This window comes from Brachycentrus maculatus, unplaced genomic scaffold, assembly GCF_059751285.1.
Source record: "Brachycentrus maculatus isolate JH-2025_06_01 unplaced genomic scaffold, ASM5975128v1 h1tg000113l, whole genome shotgun sequence".
In the NCBI taxonomy this organism is placed as follows: domain Eukaryota; kingdom Metazoa; phylum Arthropoda; class Insecta; order Trichoptera; family Brachycentridae; genus Brachycentrus; species Brachycentrus maculatus.
The window spans coordinates 475,881-493,741 of NW_028280866.1; the positions used below are offsets into that span (position 1 = coordinate 475,881).

Below are 17,861 nucleotides of genomic sequence, written 5' to 3' on the forward strand. Positions count from 1 at the left end.
AGTCGATTTTTCCAACGTAAATTCAATTAAAGTAATTCAATTAACAACGAAATCCGAGGCTAAAATATGTTTAATAAATGCAATTTTACGTTGGTAAATAAATTTGGTTAGTTAATATTAAAAATCTGTTAAAACTAAAAATAAAATAAAATATTTAATCATTTAAAAAAAAAACGTTGGTAAATAAAGTGTTATGAAATATTGGAAGTTTCGGAAGCTAAGTTCCCATCGTCATCGTAAAAACAAGTGTTTCCTTAATCATTGTAACATGTCTTACCACAAAGTTAATGCCGAAACAAAAAAATAAAATGAAATATTGGTATCAACAAAGTAAAATGATAAACAGTTTTTGAGAATAAGAAAAACGAAACATAAATTTTGTAATTGTAAAACGTCAAAGAATTCCTTTAAAACGATTTTTACTTTAAGTGAGGCCTTGGGAATAAATTTGCATAGTTATATAAGGGTCTAGTGTACAAAATATAACACAAACTGCCGAGAACAGGAGACCCTTTACATTAACACACACAACCCTAATAAATATGTTTCTGTGTTTGCAATATTCTATGGGTATAGTGATGATATTAAAAGGCGATGTTATGGATACTCTCAGAGAATCACTCTAAATCGCTCACTCCTTTCAACAATGTCATAAATCAAAAAACTTGATTTTTCAGAAGATCGTTTTTTTAAGTTTAAGAATATAATAAAATGTATTAAAAATGAATATAAAGCTACTTATTGAAATTTTTACTTGAAACAGATCTTTTTAGGTAAAACCTGAATGGTTTTTCTCCATTTTAAAAAATATTTAGTATATTTAAAAAAATAATTAAACAATATCATTTCTTTAAAATGCAAATACAACACTTTTTGCCCTGTAGCGGGTAAATATTAAGTTAAAATATGCCACTTTTGCTGGTATTTTCTGGGCATTCCAAAAACATGCACAACTAAAAATTTATGATATTTGATATGTGACGTTGTTGAAAAAAGTAAGCGATATATGTTTTATTATTAAACTATTAACATTATATTATCTTACTATTATCATTTAATTTCTTAAAATATATATAAACTGTAATATTAACAAATAAATTTGATAGCTTTTTAATCCCATATATTTATATTAAACAGCCTTGTTAAAATGATTTTTCTTAGTAATATTCTTCCTCTATGGTAAATTATGCATTGGAGTAGGTGAAAAGAAGACGATTTGAGACGATTCCCGAGATTAAGGCAAATGCGATGAAAAAGCTGAAGGACACCACAAAAGAAGCGTTCCAGGACTGTTTTCAAAAGAGGAAACACCGTTGGGATAAGTGTGTGCGTCGGGGAGGTTAATACTGCACTTTGAAGGGAACATAGACATGTAACTTGTAACTAAATAAAACACATTTTGTTTTGTGACGTCAGTCTACGCTTTAATTGAACAGGCCAGTTAGCGTAAATTTCTTGATATGATAAGTATTTTATCATTGGCATCATGTAAATAAGATATCGTTTATACTACAATCCAATTGTGAAATACCATACTAGCTCATTGTTCTTTGAAACGGAAATAAATATAATTTTCAAGGTTCAGATGAAGGGAAATTCAGACCGGTGATATGAAAATTATTTATCCCTTACTTCGCCCCCAATTCTGTCGGCATTGAAATGCCTCTCGGGTTGTCATTTATTGAAACAAAGGATCTGTCAAGAATAACAAAACTGATTTATGTCGGATACTAAAGTATGAATAATGTAAATTCACAAATTACAGTCAAGGGTGTGTTCTTACATACGCAAGAAAACACGGTTTGGGCGGCCGTGTATCCGGCGGGAAATTTCAAATTCAGATTTTTGAACGCTTAGTCGGGTCCATTTTGTATATTGATCAGCACTGAATAAGAAAAAATATATTTATGTATTGATTTATGTATTGATGTCCGCCTCCGTAGTGTAATGGTCAGCACGCTCGGCTACCGTTCTGGAGGACCCGGGTTCGATTCCCAGGGGGGGGGTAAGAATAAATATGAGTGATTTTTTCACTGTAATATTTATTCAATATTACCCTGGACTGGTACTTGAAACGGAGGGCCGATCACCTTTCCTTCATGTGTAAACGATCAAGATAACACTGCGTTTATATGACGCAGTGCCCTATGCACCATTGGGGTGCGGATAAGGGTTTTATTATTATTATTATGTATTGATTTAGCGTTTGTATTATACAACTATAAAAGGTACTATAAGCATTCATCCAAACATATTTTCTAAGTATTCTCAATATTATTAATATTTAAAGCATTTACTTTGAAGATAGTCATTTTTATTTATTTATACTAGTGCACGCTTAACCTCGTAACGCATGTTTGTGCTGAAACCTTTAGTGCATGTTGGTCTTCGGGTCGACCGAAATTCACATGTTTTAAACATTTTGTGTAGTTTTAAGTGTGTAAATGGTGCTATGGTGGTGAAGGGTGGTATTGTTTGCATGCTGTGTTAGTGATTGTCCTGACGAAGAGACGGGTGGACATAAAAATCTCGGTGAGTGGTTATACACTAATAATATTAACATTTAAAAAATAATAATAATAAGTATTTTCATAGACTTAAGTTTTGTACCGACATTTCTTGGAACTGTGTATTACATATGTAGTAAAAAAAAATAAAAAAATAAATTTAAAATTAAAATTAAAATTTAGTTTTCCCACCCACATTTTATTTAAATTTACATCCGAAATTTCCATTTTAATAAAATCATACTTGAAAATCTTATCATAACTTACATAAATGTAATTATTTTTATAATACACTACTTAAATTCACCCAATTTATATCCAATTTGTCAGATTTAAAAAAAAAAAATGAAATCATCGTTTTCAACCCCTGCCTTGTTGTGCACATAACATTTCAGAATTTTGTCAAGCCTCGCACCAATCTGATGATATCGGTAACGACAAACCCGGTAACTGGTCAAATAAATTATATGTGAAACAAACTATATACGTTACTTGTTATTTCATTATGTATATTTTCATACTAAGTAAATGTATTTATATACACTAGAATACATGCATATGGAGCAAAAAATTTGCATTTGATTTTATATAAGTTCCCTCGTATAAAAATAATATAATAAAACCCTTATCCACGCCCCAAAGGTGTATAGGGCACTGCTTCATATAAACGCAGTGTTATCTTGGTCGTTTACACATTAGGGAAAGGTGATCAGCCCTCCGCTTCAGTTACCAGTCCAGGGTTATATTGAATAAATGTTACAGTGAAAAAATCTCTTTTAATCCCCTGGGAATCGAACCCGGGACCTCCAGAACGGTACCCAAGCGTGCTGACGATTACACTGCGGAGGCGGACAAAATCATATATTGAATGAATTATTAATTTAACAGTATTCTTACAAATGCAATGAAATATTATATTCAATTTTTTTTACAAAATTGTTAACAATTGTTTTTAAAATTTCACTTGACATGTATAATTCAAACATAAACAAAAATCCCACAAAGTAACACTGCAATATATTCCTGCCTGTTATCAGGAGCACAGAAGTCGGAGGATAAAATGACTTACCTGTTTTTGAGCGTGGTTCTTGTTAAGTTTTCCTAAAGCGGCTAGGGCGGCCACCTCGAATGCATCCTTCACCCCTTTGACTGAAGTTTTGGCCGACGTCTCTACGTATGTCGTAGCTCCCAACTGTCTACTGACAGCGAGGGCCTGAAAAAGGATAAAACAATATTTTTGTGTTTTAATTATTTTTCTAAAATAGTCAATATAAGTGACCACAAAATAAATGCTATAATTACGTCCATTTTTTTACATTTCAACATCGATAATGATGAATATGGAAGTCTGTTTGCAGGGCTTTCGATGAAAACAAAATATGAGGTAAATGCATTTTTTTAAAGAGTGCTTTAAGCTTGATGGCATTTAAAAGATAATTTTCTGACGAAATTCAGTATTATATGTCTACGGTTTTAGAATAAGTAAACTATTTTTTATGTATAATCAGGAATAAAGAACACGAAAAGGGTTGTAAAATATAATAATATTTACTTTAATGTGAGCAGAACAAAGTTCGAACGTGATTTATTTGACGTTTTTTCGAGTACCCGTGGAGTTTTTAATCACTAGTTTGACGTTTTATGAGGGATGAGTCCAACAAGAACAAATCAATACAGCCAGCTGAAAATATTTCACGTAAACAAAATCAAACATATACATATATATATATATATATATATATATATATATATATATATATATATATATATATATATATATATATATATATATAAATATATATATATATATATATATATATATATATATATTTATATATATATATATATATATATATATATATATATATATATATATATATATATATATATATATATATATATATATATATATATATATATATATATATATATATATATATATATATATATATATATATATATATATATATATATATATATATATATATATATATATATATATATATATATTTATATATATATATATATATATATATATATATATATATATATATATATATATATACATACATATATAAATATTGATTTAACATTTCATTAAAGTTTTACTTGGTAAATATCAATATTTTTTAATATCCTATTGAAACACGTATTTTGTTACATTCCACACTATTTTCAAATACCGTATGTAAAATGAAATGATGCTAAATGCGTCAAAACACAATCGATTTTAACTAAAGGTGGTATTTTCCAAGTTTAATTTAGTTAAAAATGGATACATATTACCACAACGTGACTGCCGAATCATTTGATGAGAAAATATTGATGTTTATTAATTAAGTATAAATATAATAATTAATCACCACGCCCCTCTTCGCCTCTTCCACAGAATTCCATCTTCTTTCATTTAAAAAAACGATAGATGTTTCGTATCGAGCTAAGACACCCCTTATTTTATCAAAATTTTATGTTATATGTTCATATATGTGTTCATCTAATAAATATTATATTGTGTTCTAAAACCCAATTAACCTTGTAAGTGGGATTTAGACTCCAAGGGTTGTACGTTCGTCTTAAATTATCTTACTCAGTGAAGGAATGAAATCAAACAAGACCTAATTAAGGCCGATCGGTGTCAATAGAAGTCTGGAGGATTTTTCATTTAAAACTTTGAGGGTTGATTTCAAACAGGGGAGCGTAATTTACAACATTTACCGACAAGGTCGTCAAACTCTCACCACAAACCTTGGAGATTGAAGTATTTACCTCACGTTAACTCGTCCAGTACCTCTAATACTCGTATATTTCAAATTTGAAAATCATAGTTATATGTTTCTTTTCAATCTACAGCTAAGGCCTCTGACGTCACGAAAAGTCTACCCTGACAAGGTTTCTTCCTGGGGCTATTCATCTTTATTCATCTCGGTCATCTTAACAAGCTTGCTCCGCAGGAATACCGCATCCGATGTACGATTGTTTTCTCTACATTTTATCATGCCTAATTCTCAATTTTCCCCTTCGCATGTTGTTTGGAATGAATACGTTGCGTGCAGTAGTTTGGTAAAACAAAGGTACGTAATATGTTCTTATATTGACGTTTCAACAAAGGTGAAGCAGAATATCTGAGTCTGGGTATTTACAAGGCTTTTGACCTGTTATGGGCGGCTTTAATTGATAACTTTACACGTGCAACATTCACAATTTTTTCCATGATTGAAAACCACACTACTAAAATTCAAATAAAGAACTTCTACATTTATTAATAATCTTATGACATGTGAGTTCACTGGGGCCATCTATGGTGGAATTGATCAATACCATGTATCTATGAAAATTTGAGTAATGTAGTTGTCAATCATGGGTGAAATGGTGAATGTTGCAAATGTGTAAAGTGATCATTTAACTAGCTTATGATAGGTCGTAAGCCTTGTAATTGCCCAGACTTCCATACTCTTCTTTATATATTTTTACATTTTTTTACAAAATAATTATGCCAGTTTAATCAAAAACATAGAATACGACAGATAAAAACAGTCAAACAGTCAAAAGGTGTTTAATAGGTTAAAAAAAATAGTTTATACCTGTTCGCTCGTGACTGGCATCAGATGGTGTTTGGCCAGGAAGTTCTGTATGTCCGGATCTGATCTGAGGTCGCTCCTGCATCCACACAGTATCACTGGAGAGGCCGGACAGTGGGCTCTGATCTCCGAGTACCACTGAGAACAAAAATACTCACATCTTAGTTGACAGAGCGGATATTCTAGCATCACTACCGACACGCGTATCCTGAATAAAACTAATTATCACAACAATTTGGGTGTATCTCCGAATCCAAAAGGTAAGGATCTTGCATAGATTTAAAAGAGTCTCTGCTAAATAAAGCTTACTCAAATCAACCATATACACAAGCCTATGAACTCGCACATGATGTAACGTATGAATCGCATCACAATAACATACTTGGACTCTTCAATTAATACTTAGACTGACGTCATAACGAAATGTACTTTATTTAGAAGTTTCATGACAAGATGGACCCCAAAAATGTTGAGATGGAGACCTTAGGAGAATCAAAGAGGCGTCTGAAAATCTCAAAAATTATGGTCTGACAACATAGCCGCTGTGGGGGGTAGAAGTTGGCTGCAAATAGCAACTGATTGAAGGAAATGGAAGGATGTGGATGATGAAAGAGGCCTATATCCAGTAGTGGAGGACAAGAAGAAGAAGAAGAGTAATGTTTAGGTGGCTTTCAAAGCAGTTGCATCTTCGACGCACACTTATCTCAATGGTATTGATGATGATTATTGGGATTATTATACGTTCAACTTGACATGGAATACTGAGATCATTAACAATGATTATAAGTCGACATTGATATCGTGGTGTGTTTCTCGTTTCATACAATTTGTCTTTGACTTGAGCTTTGATCTTTCTTCTCTCCCCTTTTCTCCCACTCTTTCTTATTCCAGGTATTTTCACTTACTTCAGCCTTCTTCTTGTGTCCAGTATTGAACAAAGGCTCCCGCTTGGACTTCCACAGTTCCCTGTTGGACGTGTTCTTTTTTCGGCGCAGGCCCGCCACTTTCTTAATTTCATTGGACAATCTTGTCTGGAGTCTACCTATGCTTCTGTATCCTGTTCTAGGCCTCCAGTCAAGCAAATTTTTTTCCATCTATCCTTAGACATACGTGTCACATGACCTGCCCAGTCCCACTTTAGCTACACGATTCTTTGAGCCACTTCGGTTACCTTGGTATGTTCCCTTATCCAAAAATTCATTTTTGATCCGTAATGGGTATGTTTAACATTCTTCTCTCCATTGCTCTTTGTGTTACCTGGAGTTTATGTATAATTCGTTTTTTTAGGGTAAATATCTCGAATCCATATGTGAGCATTGAGAGTACACATGCATCGAATGTTTTCCTTTTCAGATGGATGGAAATATGTGGTATTTTTACAGATTGGAATTTTGTAATTGAAACAGTACAAGTACTTATCTTGTAATATAGTGAAACTATTCTGTTATATTCACAAAAAATAAAGAGTGTTTTTTTTTATTTATTAAAACTTGTGTTTTTAAACTGGCAACATTTTTTCTACAGAGTGTCAATTTGACATTTAACAGTTGATTTGTAGTTAGTACTTTTTGCCATTTCACCATAAATAGACTGAATGACCATCGCAAATCGCAGGTTCGGTGAATTGGTCTAAAACAAATTCAGCTTGATCCTCTTTTTAACTCATAAATTTTTTCATCGATGAGGCACATTTTTGGTTAAATGGCCAAGTCTTTGTCGAGACGCCCTTACATCCATTTAAAGTTTCTGTATGGTGTGGTTTATAGGCAGGTGGAATCATTGGTCCATATTTTTTAAAAGCCGTTGCCAGCCAGAATGTTACGGTCAATGGAGAGCGCTATAGAACCATGATTTCTGACTTCGTACCTTAGTTGAATAGCATTGACGTGACAGAGCTGTGGTTTCAACAAAATGGCGCAACACGTGACACTGCGGATGCCACCATCAATTTGTTGCGAGAAATTTAAATTTGTATACCTCTTGGAAAACACCCTATATAAAATAAGAATGACCGAAACGTGATATTACTCGTTTTAAGGACCTAGACTTTACGATCTTTTCATGAATGGCTCATATTGTGTCCGTACTCTTTTGGTCGAACAGTGACTCGTATCCGGACGGAAGCGGAAATTGTATTATTTTCTAATAAGAGTGAGTTATTTTCCGATGGAATTCCTTTACGACCCTCTCTCTGTTAGGGATGTAAAATTTTTATGGGCGTGTTATTTCCAACCCTGATGTATGGAAGTGAAGCATGGAGTTTTTGGAGTTCATGGAGGCAAAACAAGGATAAAAGTGGACTGAATGCAGTCGAAATGTGATCTCTCAGTGCGGCAAAACCAAGCATGATATAAGGAAAAAATGCAAGGATGCGAAATTATTTTAAAAGCATGAAAATGTGATTTTTATTTTTTTATGACGATTATAATTTGAATCACTTAACTAAGCCTAAGACAATCGTTAGTCCTGTAAATACCCAGACTTTCATATTGTTTTCCATCTATACTGAGATGTCAAAATCTAAAAACAGCCCTTATGTGGGGAAACCCATATTTGTGAGCAAGGATTTGGATACACTCAAAATGTTGTCGTATTACATTCGTAAAATTTATATTTGAAGCACTAACTTTGTGATTTTTCATTTTATAATTGAAATATAATTTTGTTTTAAAATCACTTTAAATATTTTATTTTAATTAAGTTATAATAAAATATTTATAGTAATTTTCAAACAAAGTTACATTTTAACAATTATTGTATTTAATTCATTTTTTCTTATTTGTGTTAATCGGGTCGATGTTAGTAGTATCGGGTCAATATTATGTTAGTGACTTACTTTGGTTACGGCGTTCTGCAAGGACTCTGGATCGCTAACAGTGAAGCAGAGAAGGAAGACTCCTGCGTCCTGGTAAGCGAGGGGTCTCACTGTGTCGTACGCCGGGGTCCCTAAAACAAAAATAAATCGTCTATATTCCAATCTGTAAGGAATGTGGGTATGTTGGTGACACATTGGTGACAACAACATAGCTGCAATCGCGGTCATACCCGCAAAGCCTGGTAAGCGAATTTGGTTTGTAATAGAAGCAGAGGAAGACAGAGGAAAATTTGGCATATCAAGTCAAAATAATCGACGTGTTTGTATGAGGAGATGCATGAATGTGCAGTTTATCTCGATCTTCCTCTGCTTCTATTACCAATCACATTCGCCTCATAAATTTGTTTTACTATCCTTTCTTCACTCATTCGATTATATTAATCGTTTAAAAAACCTATGCCTAAACTATCTCAAGACACCTGTCTAAATTTTATGGATAATTTAATTTATTGATTCGACAGTCACTTTCTGGTAATATCTATATATTTTCAATATGTGTTTGAAAATGATACGGAATGCATCGAAACTCGTGTCACATTAGATTTTACGAAATCGTTGTATTTACCCAGTAAAATATAAATATATTTTTTTATCGATAATGCTTATGCCTCGCTTTTTTTCCTTTGTCATAAACATTCGGACATCTTTCATACAACGTACCTAAATCCGTCAAAGCATCCATCTACATCCGGCGCTGCAGTCTGCCTATGGGCGTTTGTCCACTACCCGGGATTTCCGGTTTTGAAAAATGAAAACGACTACGACAGTTTAGCGTGATCGAATTTACGCGCAACGTGTTCACGCACCGATCAAGAGCACCGATCCGAAGAAATATGGACAAAAGCACAAGCCAATTAACGTTTTAAAACGCTAACTGACGTGCCGGACGGTAAAATTCCGCGTAATTCCTGGTAGTGGACAAGCGCCCTATGGCGGAGTTTTCACCATAATCACATAATACCGCGGAATTTTTCCCGCCATTCGTTCCAGCCTTATCTATAAAGTATCTGCTCTGAAGAGAGAATCGCTAATGGCTACATCTCGGTCGCTACCTATGCGGGTTACAAACGACCTATTTGGCCAGAATGGCTCATAGAAAGCCAATGAAACGGGAAGTTTAGACTTTACCGTGGCGGGATTCTGACTTTTCACCGGCGGCCATTACGTTAGCGCGGGAAATCAGTGTCCGAGCGAGGAGTAGTGATGCGAACATCCCAATTTTATAATCGACATTTAGATTCTCGCGAAAAATCGATGAGAAATTATGAAAATAATTATCTGACGTTTCGGTTAGAATATCGAACGTGGTTATATTCGCTGGAAACAAGAGGAACATTTTTGATATCTCAACTATGAGGTTTGTCCGATGGATAGTACGGTTTATGAATAAATTTCTTAAGGAAATTCCAATTAATACAAATTGGCCACTTCGTATTTTTTTCAGTCTCTTACTTATTTACATTTTGACATCTCAAAAAAAAGAAGTCTGGATATTTACAGGGAATGTAAATAGGGTTCTTATAATTGATAAAGAGAATACGTTATATTATTTCTTACTACCCCTGACGTAAAGTGGTATGATGGGTAGTTAGTTAGTTATTCGATCATTCTTGGCAACCGGTTAAAATCTATCGGTTTTCGTCAAAAATCGTATATTCGCATCTCTATTAAGGTTATGTACGAGTTTGACGTCCGCATAAAGGATGTGTTCCCAGATTTAGCGGTGAAATTCGCCATAAACATTCTCGCCTCATTTGGCGAAACGAATCGCTTCCTAATACCGCAAAACTTGAGCCTTTCAAACCCTTTTAACTAATTGGTCCTTAAATGTGGACATCGATAAGATGGAATGAAGAGATTGAAACGTAAAAGAAAATATAGTTTGTTTTCAGATTAAAGGGTAATGAATTCGGATTCAAAGTTACCCAGAAAGGAATATATTTTGATATCTAAGCATCTGATTTCTCTTAATTACAAAATAGAAATCCGTATGTCTTCATAATAAAAATTCTGTAATAGAATTTGTGTAGCATTTTATATGTGTAGGCGTCTAGCTACACCGCCAAATTGGCACCGCTGAAAAATACGAATTCGTTACGGAGATTCCCGAACGAAATCAACGATTGCGGCCAACCGAAGAGAAGAGGCCGAGATTCGCCTGCACCGCTTGGTCCTAACGGACGTGTTTATCTAGCTTCACATTTTTACTTCTATATTTCAATCATTTATAAGATTAAGTATTAATAGTAATTATCAATAATAATTGTAGTGTACGAGCTTATATAAATAAACGATCTGTAAGTAAGAATTCTTTAAATATCCTTTTCTGGCTTCCCGTTTAAATAACGCACACACGCACGAGGTGACCAAATATGTAAGATTTCTAGCTATTTCGATAATCATTAAAGTCATTTAATAGTTCCAACAGAACTTCATATATTTGAGAATCAAATATTTCAATAACCTTTCAACAGATTTATACAAAGAAAAAACTGTTATATCATTAATCTAGTATAAATAATAACTCAATCTCTAAGCACAAGAGTAAAGGCTCTTTTTTAGAGAGGCACAACGTAACTAGTATGAGATATGTTAAAAGAAGAAATGTCTAGCCAATGAATCAAATTGTGTTTGTTTTGTAGTAATACTAAATTAAAAGAATAGATTCAAACAAAACGTACGATATAATTTTTTCTATTATAACAATAATGTTGTAAAACTTGTAAAAAACTTGTAAAAAATGACGTAAAACTTCAGTCGATCTGTATAAATTCAAATACACTAGAGACAATTCTTAAAATATCGTACAGATAGGTACGGATATACTCCAAAATATATAATTTTAAATCATGGTTAACGTAACGAAAAGCGACTACGTTCCATATCGGTTTTTGCCATACGAGGAAGTCATTTGCGAAAATGGCGCTATATAAATTATCCAAAATTATTATCAGTATTATCCAAGTCTGTAAAATTAATTAAATGATAATGAAAAATAAGCAGAGGAACTATGTCGACAATGAGTGATATCAACATAATGAAAATGCGGTTCGTTTTTATAAAGTTGGATTTATACGGCACCATGGTATGTCTGTTGGTCCGGAGTTACTAAAACGCCATCGCTGAAAGAGTTCGCAAAGCTTTTTGTATGATTAATTTTCATAAAAACAGTTTCCCGATGCGGCTTCCTAACACAATTCGTATCATGTCAAAACGTCAGTTGCATAATATTACGTACAGCCCGGCTTTGTGTAGAACAGACGCCATTTTGTATAGATTAATTACGGCGATAAACGAAAGTAATTACAAATTAGCGAGGAATATTCAACGTATGTTTCCACTAATTCCCAGGTTAATTATTTACCAAACCATTAAACTAGAAGCTTCATTTATCCAGTGCTCCGCGGCATACGAATGTTGTGTTTAGTAATGTTGTATTATGTTACAAATACAGAACTTACCTACATATCGCTCACTCCTTTCAAGAACGTCATAAATCAAAAATCGTCAATTTTCAGTTATGCATGTTTTCAGAATGCCCAGAAAATGTACTATATCCCAGCAGAAGAGGCATATTTTTAACTAAATATTTACCCGCTACAGATCAGAAAGTGTTGTTTTTGCATTTCGAAGAAAAGGTATTGTTTAATTATTTTGTTAAATATACTAAATATTTTTCAAATGGAGAAAAAGCCTTTAGGTTTTACCTGATAAGATATGTTGCACAGTAAAAAGTTCAGTAAGTGGCTTGATATTTATTTTCAATACATTCTATTATATTTTTAAACTTTAAAAACGTTCTGCTGAAAAATCAAGTATTTCGATTTATGACGTTCTTGAAAGGAGTGAGCGATATGGTAACATAATCACATCGCCTTCAAAAACATTCATTACAAGAGTAGTGATGCTATACAAGAATCGCAATGAGATAAATCCAAAATATAACTATAAGCGTCTCTGCTATATAACAGCTTTCGAAATCTAACAGAGATGGCTCTAGTGAAGTCACATGTACAGTGTCATGAGATTAATGATATTTGTAGGAGTTCCAACAATTTAAGTAGCGTGGTATAATGGTGAATATTGCACATGTGTAAAATGATCACTTAACCAGCCTACGGCAGGACATAATACCTGTAAATATTGAGATTCTCATATTATTCTTCATCTATGTTGAGATGTCGAAATATAATAATTAATATGCCCCCGTGATTGGTTATCACTGTTATTATCACTTAACAAGTAATGAGAAGAAACCCGATGATGAATAAAAAATGTTTACAAAATATTTTTCAAGTAATGTAAATGACCCGTACCTGAATATTTTTATGGCTCGTTGATTTTGCTTTTCACCTGTCAATGAGAACAACTATAGTTATATACCGACCGACCGAGTTTCTCCAGGGTATGCTTGGCTACAATAGTTTAGAGACTAGAAGGAATGTGTATTTGATTACGCATTTTTATCGATTGTTGCGCGGTATGATCGATAATCTTGAAATTATCCCGAGCATTGGTCTGTATGTTCCCGATAGTTACCTAAGACAGCGTCGGCATAGATTGTTTCACATTCCTATACACAGGACCAACCTGCCGATGGTTATGCCTGTAGGAAGAGCTACCGCTATGTTTAACAATATCACATTGGATATTGATCTGTTCCATGTGTCCGAAGGAGTTTTCCGAAGCGGGATTCTTCTACACCTTTAAGTCTTCTTGCTTACTTTTAATATATACGCCTTGAATATTGTTTGTTATGTATATATTATTTTTTGTTGTTGAATAAATTGAAAATTGAAAATTGAAATTGAAAATTGAAAATACTATATAATACAACGAAACAAGTCGTGTTTAATGAAATAAGTGGAATTATAAAAGTGTTATTTTTTTAATAACCACAATGTAAATGTTTTTAAAATTAACACTAGGTTAAACTTATAAACTTAAACTCTTTTATCTTTTAAACCTAACTAAATCCTTGAAGAAAATTTAATTTTTAAGTACATACGTAGGTACCACGAATACGTAATATGTGAACAGCGTCGAGCTTTATAAAACTGCTTAACTTTACATTAAACTTTGTAACAGAACGGGGGGCGGGCGATCCAAATTAAAAGTAATTTTCGGTTTGACATTCATGCTCCTTGCGAACGTTGACGAATGGAAGCTCGGGGGTGGGAACAGTTCGCAAAAGTGTTCGACTTAAAGTGAAATAAGGGTCGTGAAACGAACGCACATTTCCACATGACGTCGATTCCAAAGGAAAGCTAACGCTTTTACATCGTAGCGTAAATAACTTTTTAAATATTTTTTTGACATCTTCACAAAGATGAATAAGAAATAAATGCTAGAAAACGTGATTTTCAAATATGTCAAGATGTAAAAATTTTTTTTGTAGATAATCCAAATTTGTGAACAAGTATTTGGACACACTTAAAATGTTGTAAATAAATGAACTGGTTAAATTACAAGCTAATATAAATTGAAAATTATGTTTCCCAGCGTTTTTCAAGTTTGTGAATATAATCCAGGATTCGGATTCACAAACAAATGGAAAGAGTCTCTGCTTAATAAAAGCTTTCTTCTTTCCAACATAAATGGGTATATTTAAATCGCACATACTGTGTTGCGAGTGTGATCAATATATCTTGAAGTTCCGAAAATTAAAGTGGTGTGGTTGTCAATCATGGGAATAATTGGGGAATGTTACACGTGTGTAAAGTGATCACCATACGGTTTCAACGTATGTGGTCAATACAAACAATAATATGACAGTAACGTCAAAACTTGACGTGATACAAGCTTGTCACGATATAGACTTTGAATAAGAACGATTAACTTAGTCCAAATCAGTCATCAAAATTTCACTTACAAAATCATTGTTGGCCAGTGTATTTATTGACCGGATTGTTTTTCCGTTACATCCGAAGTTCATTATATCGAGGTTTTACTGTTTAGTTAAAGTCATTGACATTATGTGCCGACTTCCGTATGGAATCCCACCCTGGAAATTTGTATTCATAAAAGTTTTGACAATTGTTTTTCAAGAAGCAGTCGGAAATTGGGAATTTCTCAGTTAAATTAGAAACGTTATCTTTAATTGGGGATTAAGGGAACTGCCGAAGCTATAAATAAAGAGTAAGAATGGCCCGTTATATGTTAATCCTCTTGAATTTTGGTTGAATTAATTGTGACCCATTCTGCGCCGGAGGTAACAGACTGGATAAACATTAAACATAATTAATCGACGAAACTTAAGTGTTTCTTACTACCAATTTGAATAATACGCTTAGAATTAAATTTCCCTTATTGAAAACGCCGCTCTTAAAATATAACGCGGTACCTACCTCAATTAAGTGGATACTTTTTTAAGTGAAACTTGTTGGGCGGCAATTCGATAAAATCGATTATGCGTCATGTTTCTTAGGCATATTTCGTTACACGAAAGAAAAGAAAGAGATAATGTATAGAGCTCTCTCTATATACACATACATATGTACACATACACACACACTCATATATATATATATATATATATATATATATATATATATATATATATATATATATATATATATATATATATATATATATATATATTAATATATTTATACATATATATATATATATATGTATCAATATTTCCATCACTAGAAAATATGCTTTCTATCAGATATATGAAATCATCTACCTGTTACCATCTATCGAAATTCCCCGATTCACTACTATTTTACATCTAGATCTATATTCTATTTTAAATATCTAAAAAACCTCTTTTAAAAACTTCTGATTTGAAACATTCACCAGCAAATCACTTTACTTGCATACAATTTTATGAGGAGGATCAAGTAAGTAATAGAACCAGAGGAAAACCGGGGAAAATTTGGCATGATCAAGTATTTTAAATATTTGAGATCTAATTGAGGTCAAGTTATTGATTATCCCACCTTTGACAAATTTTGTATTTAAATACGAATAGCTGCATTTTTTACATAGTTTGATAATGCTCTTGCAAGACGAAACAGCCGTCACAAAAGAAATAAATTCAGTGGAATCACAAATCTTTTTGCAAATTTACTTACAATAGTAAAATATTTTAATTTAATTAAATAATCACTCACCTGAGGTGTCCCAAACGGAGAATGTAATCTTATAGTCGGTCACATTGTAGGTAGTGCTGTATTTTTCAAATCCAGTTGGAGTGTATGCCTGAAACAATAAATAAACATTGACTAAAAGTCATTTCATACAAAAACATAAGAAAACGCTTGACTAATCAACTAACTAGCAATCCATCGCACTGCTTCCCCGCACAGGTTGGCAGAGAGAATAATACGCCACACCACGTATCTTTGTAAACATTCTGCGCCTCTTTCACATTCATGCATCTCTTTATATATGTACATACCTGCCGATTTTTAGTATTGGACATACTTGATCATGCCATGTTTTCATTGGTCTTCCTTTCGCTCCAATTTCGAGCTTAATTCCCCATAAAAATTTATTTTATCAATCGTTCCTCACTCATTCGTTCCACATGTAAACCATCTAACACACATTTTTTTTATGGATTAAGCTTATCTCAGCCTTGCATTCTTTCTTGCATAGTTTTAACGCACATTCGTCTGAGAGATTATTGACTGCATTTAGTCTACTTTCACCCTCTTTTTGCCAATTTATAAAAATATTTTTTATATATTTTTGTTTATTTAATAAAGTAACGTGTTTTAAATACAATTTGATACAATTTCTATACATTTAAACATATGGCAAACTTATAATTTCAGTTTCGCTGCGCCTCTCCAAAAAAGAGACTGAGCTCTTGTACTCAAGGTTCATTGTTTATTAATGATATGATAGTATTTTTCTTTTCTTTTGTATATTTTTTAAGATTTGCACATAATGAACATTTTCTATACATATATATATATATATATATATATATATATATATATATATATATATATATATATATATATATATATATATATATATATATATAATATATTTATATGTTTATATATATATATTTATATATATATATATATATATATATATATATATATATATATATATATATAAATGTATATTTATATGTTTATATATATATATATATATATATATAATATATATATATATATATATATATATATATATATATATATATATATATATATATATATATATATATATATATATATATATATATATATATATATATATATATATATATATATATATAAATATATATATAAACATAGTTATAGTGAAACCTGCATATGGCGAGTTTCCTTGTTCACAAATAAGTACGTATAGGAAGCAGAGTGTCGAATTTACCATAATATATCACTTTAAACAACCTGAAAGAACTCGTAAAGACATGCCTCCATTTGTCAAAACTGGTACGTAACGAAAAATGTGACATTTTGCAAGTTTCCAAAGGGTGAATAATTTATAACTCAGGAACAGCTCTCTGGTCTGTTACAAAAAGATGAGATTAAAACGAAAAGACTTTATTTAGAAAATTATTAAAATGGGAAAATTAAAAAAAAAATACTTAAAAAAGGTAACGTAAAGCTAACGTGATTTTTTATATTTATTTTTATTTATTTATTTCATAGATACATACATTTTTTTTACTATAAGTATTACGGCCCTTTAGGTATGGCCTGTGTGAGCCGAAATACTAACATGTTAATACACTTTTTTATTTTAATTATTGTTCTTTTTTTTTAATTTTTACATTATATACATTGCATACAATAGATACAAAAACAATTAACAGAATAAGGTTTTACGATACCTGGACTTTAATAAATTCACTTTCCACCTTGTCCTTTCCAACGAGAAGCAAACATCGACGGACACTGTTAAAGACACCATCACTACTGGAATTCTTAA

The 17,861-nt window shown here is 32.1% G+C and overlaps 1 protein-coding gene across 1 annotated transcript in view; it reads right to left on the reverse strand.

Moving 5' to 3' along the window:
• LOC148310009 (ras-like GTP-binding protein rhoA) overlaps positions 1-17,861 on the reverse strand; it is a 184,644-nt gene that overhangs the window by 1,761 nt on the left and 165,022 nt on the right. Inside the window, exons 2-5 of the mRNA XM_088259171.1 lie at positions 16,082-16,169; positions 8,922-9,031; positions 6,089-6,223; positions 3,577-3,720 (exon numbers count right to left, since the gene is read on the reverse strand). Coding sequence (XP_088115297.1) covers positions 3,577-3,720; positions 6,089-6,223; positions 8,922-9,031; positions 16,082-16,169 — 477 coding nt within the window. The remainder of the gene's footprint in view (positions 1-3,576; positions 3,721-6,088; positions 6,224-8,921; positions 9,032-16,081; positions 16,170-17,861) is intronic.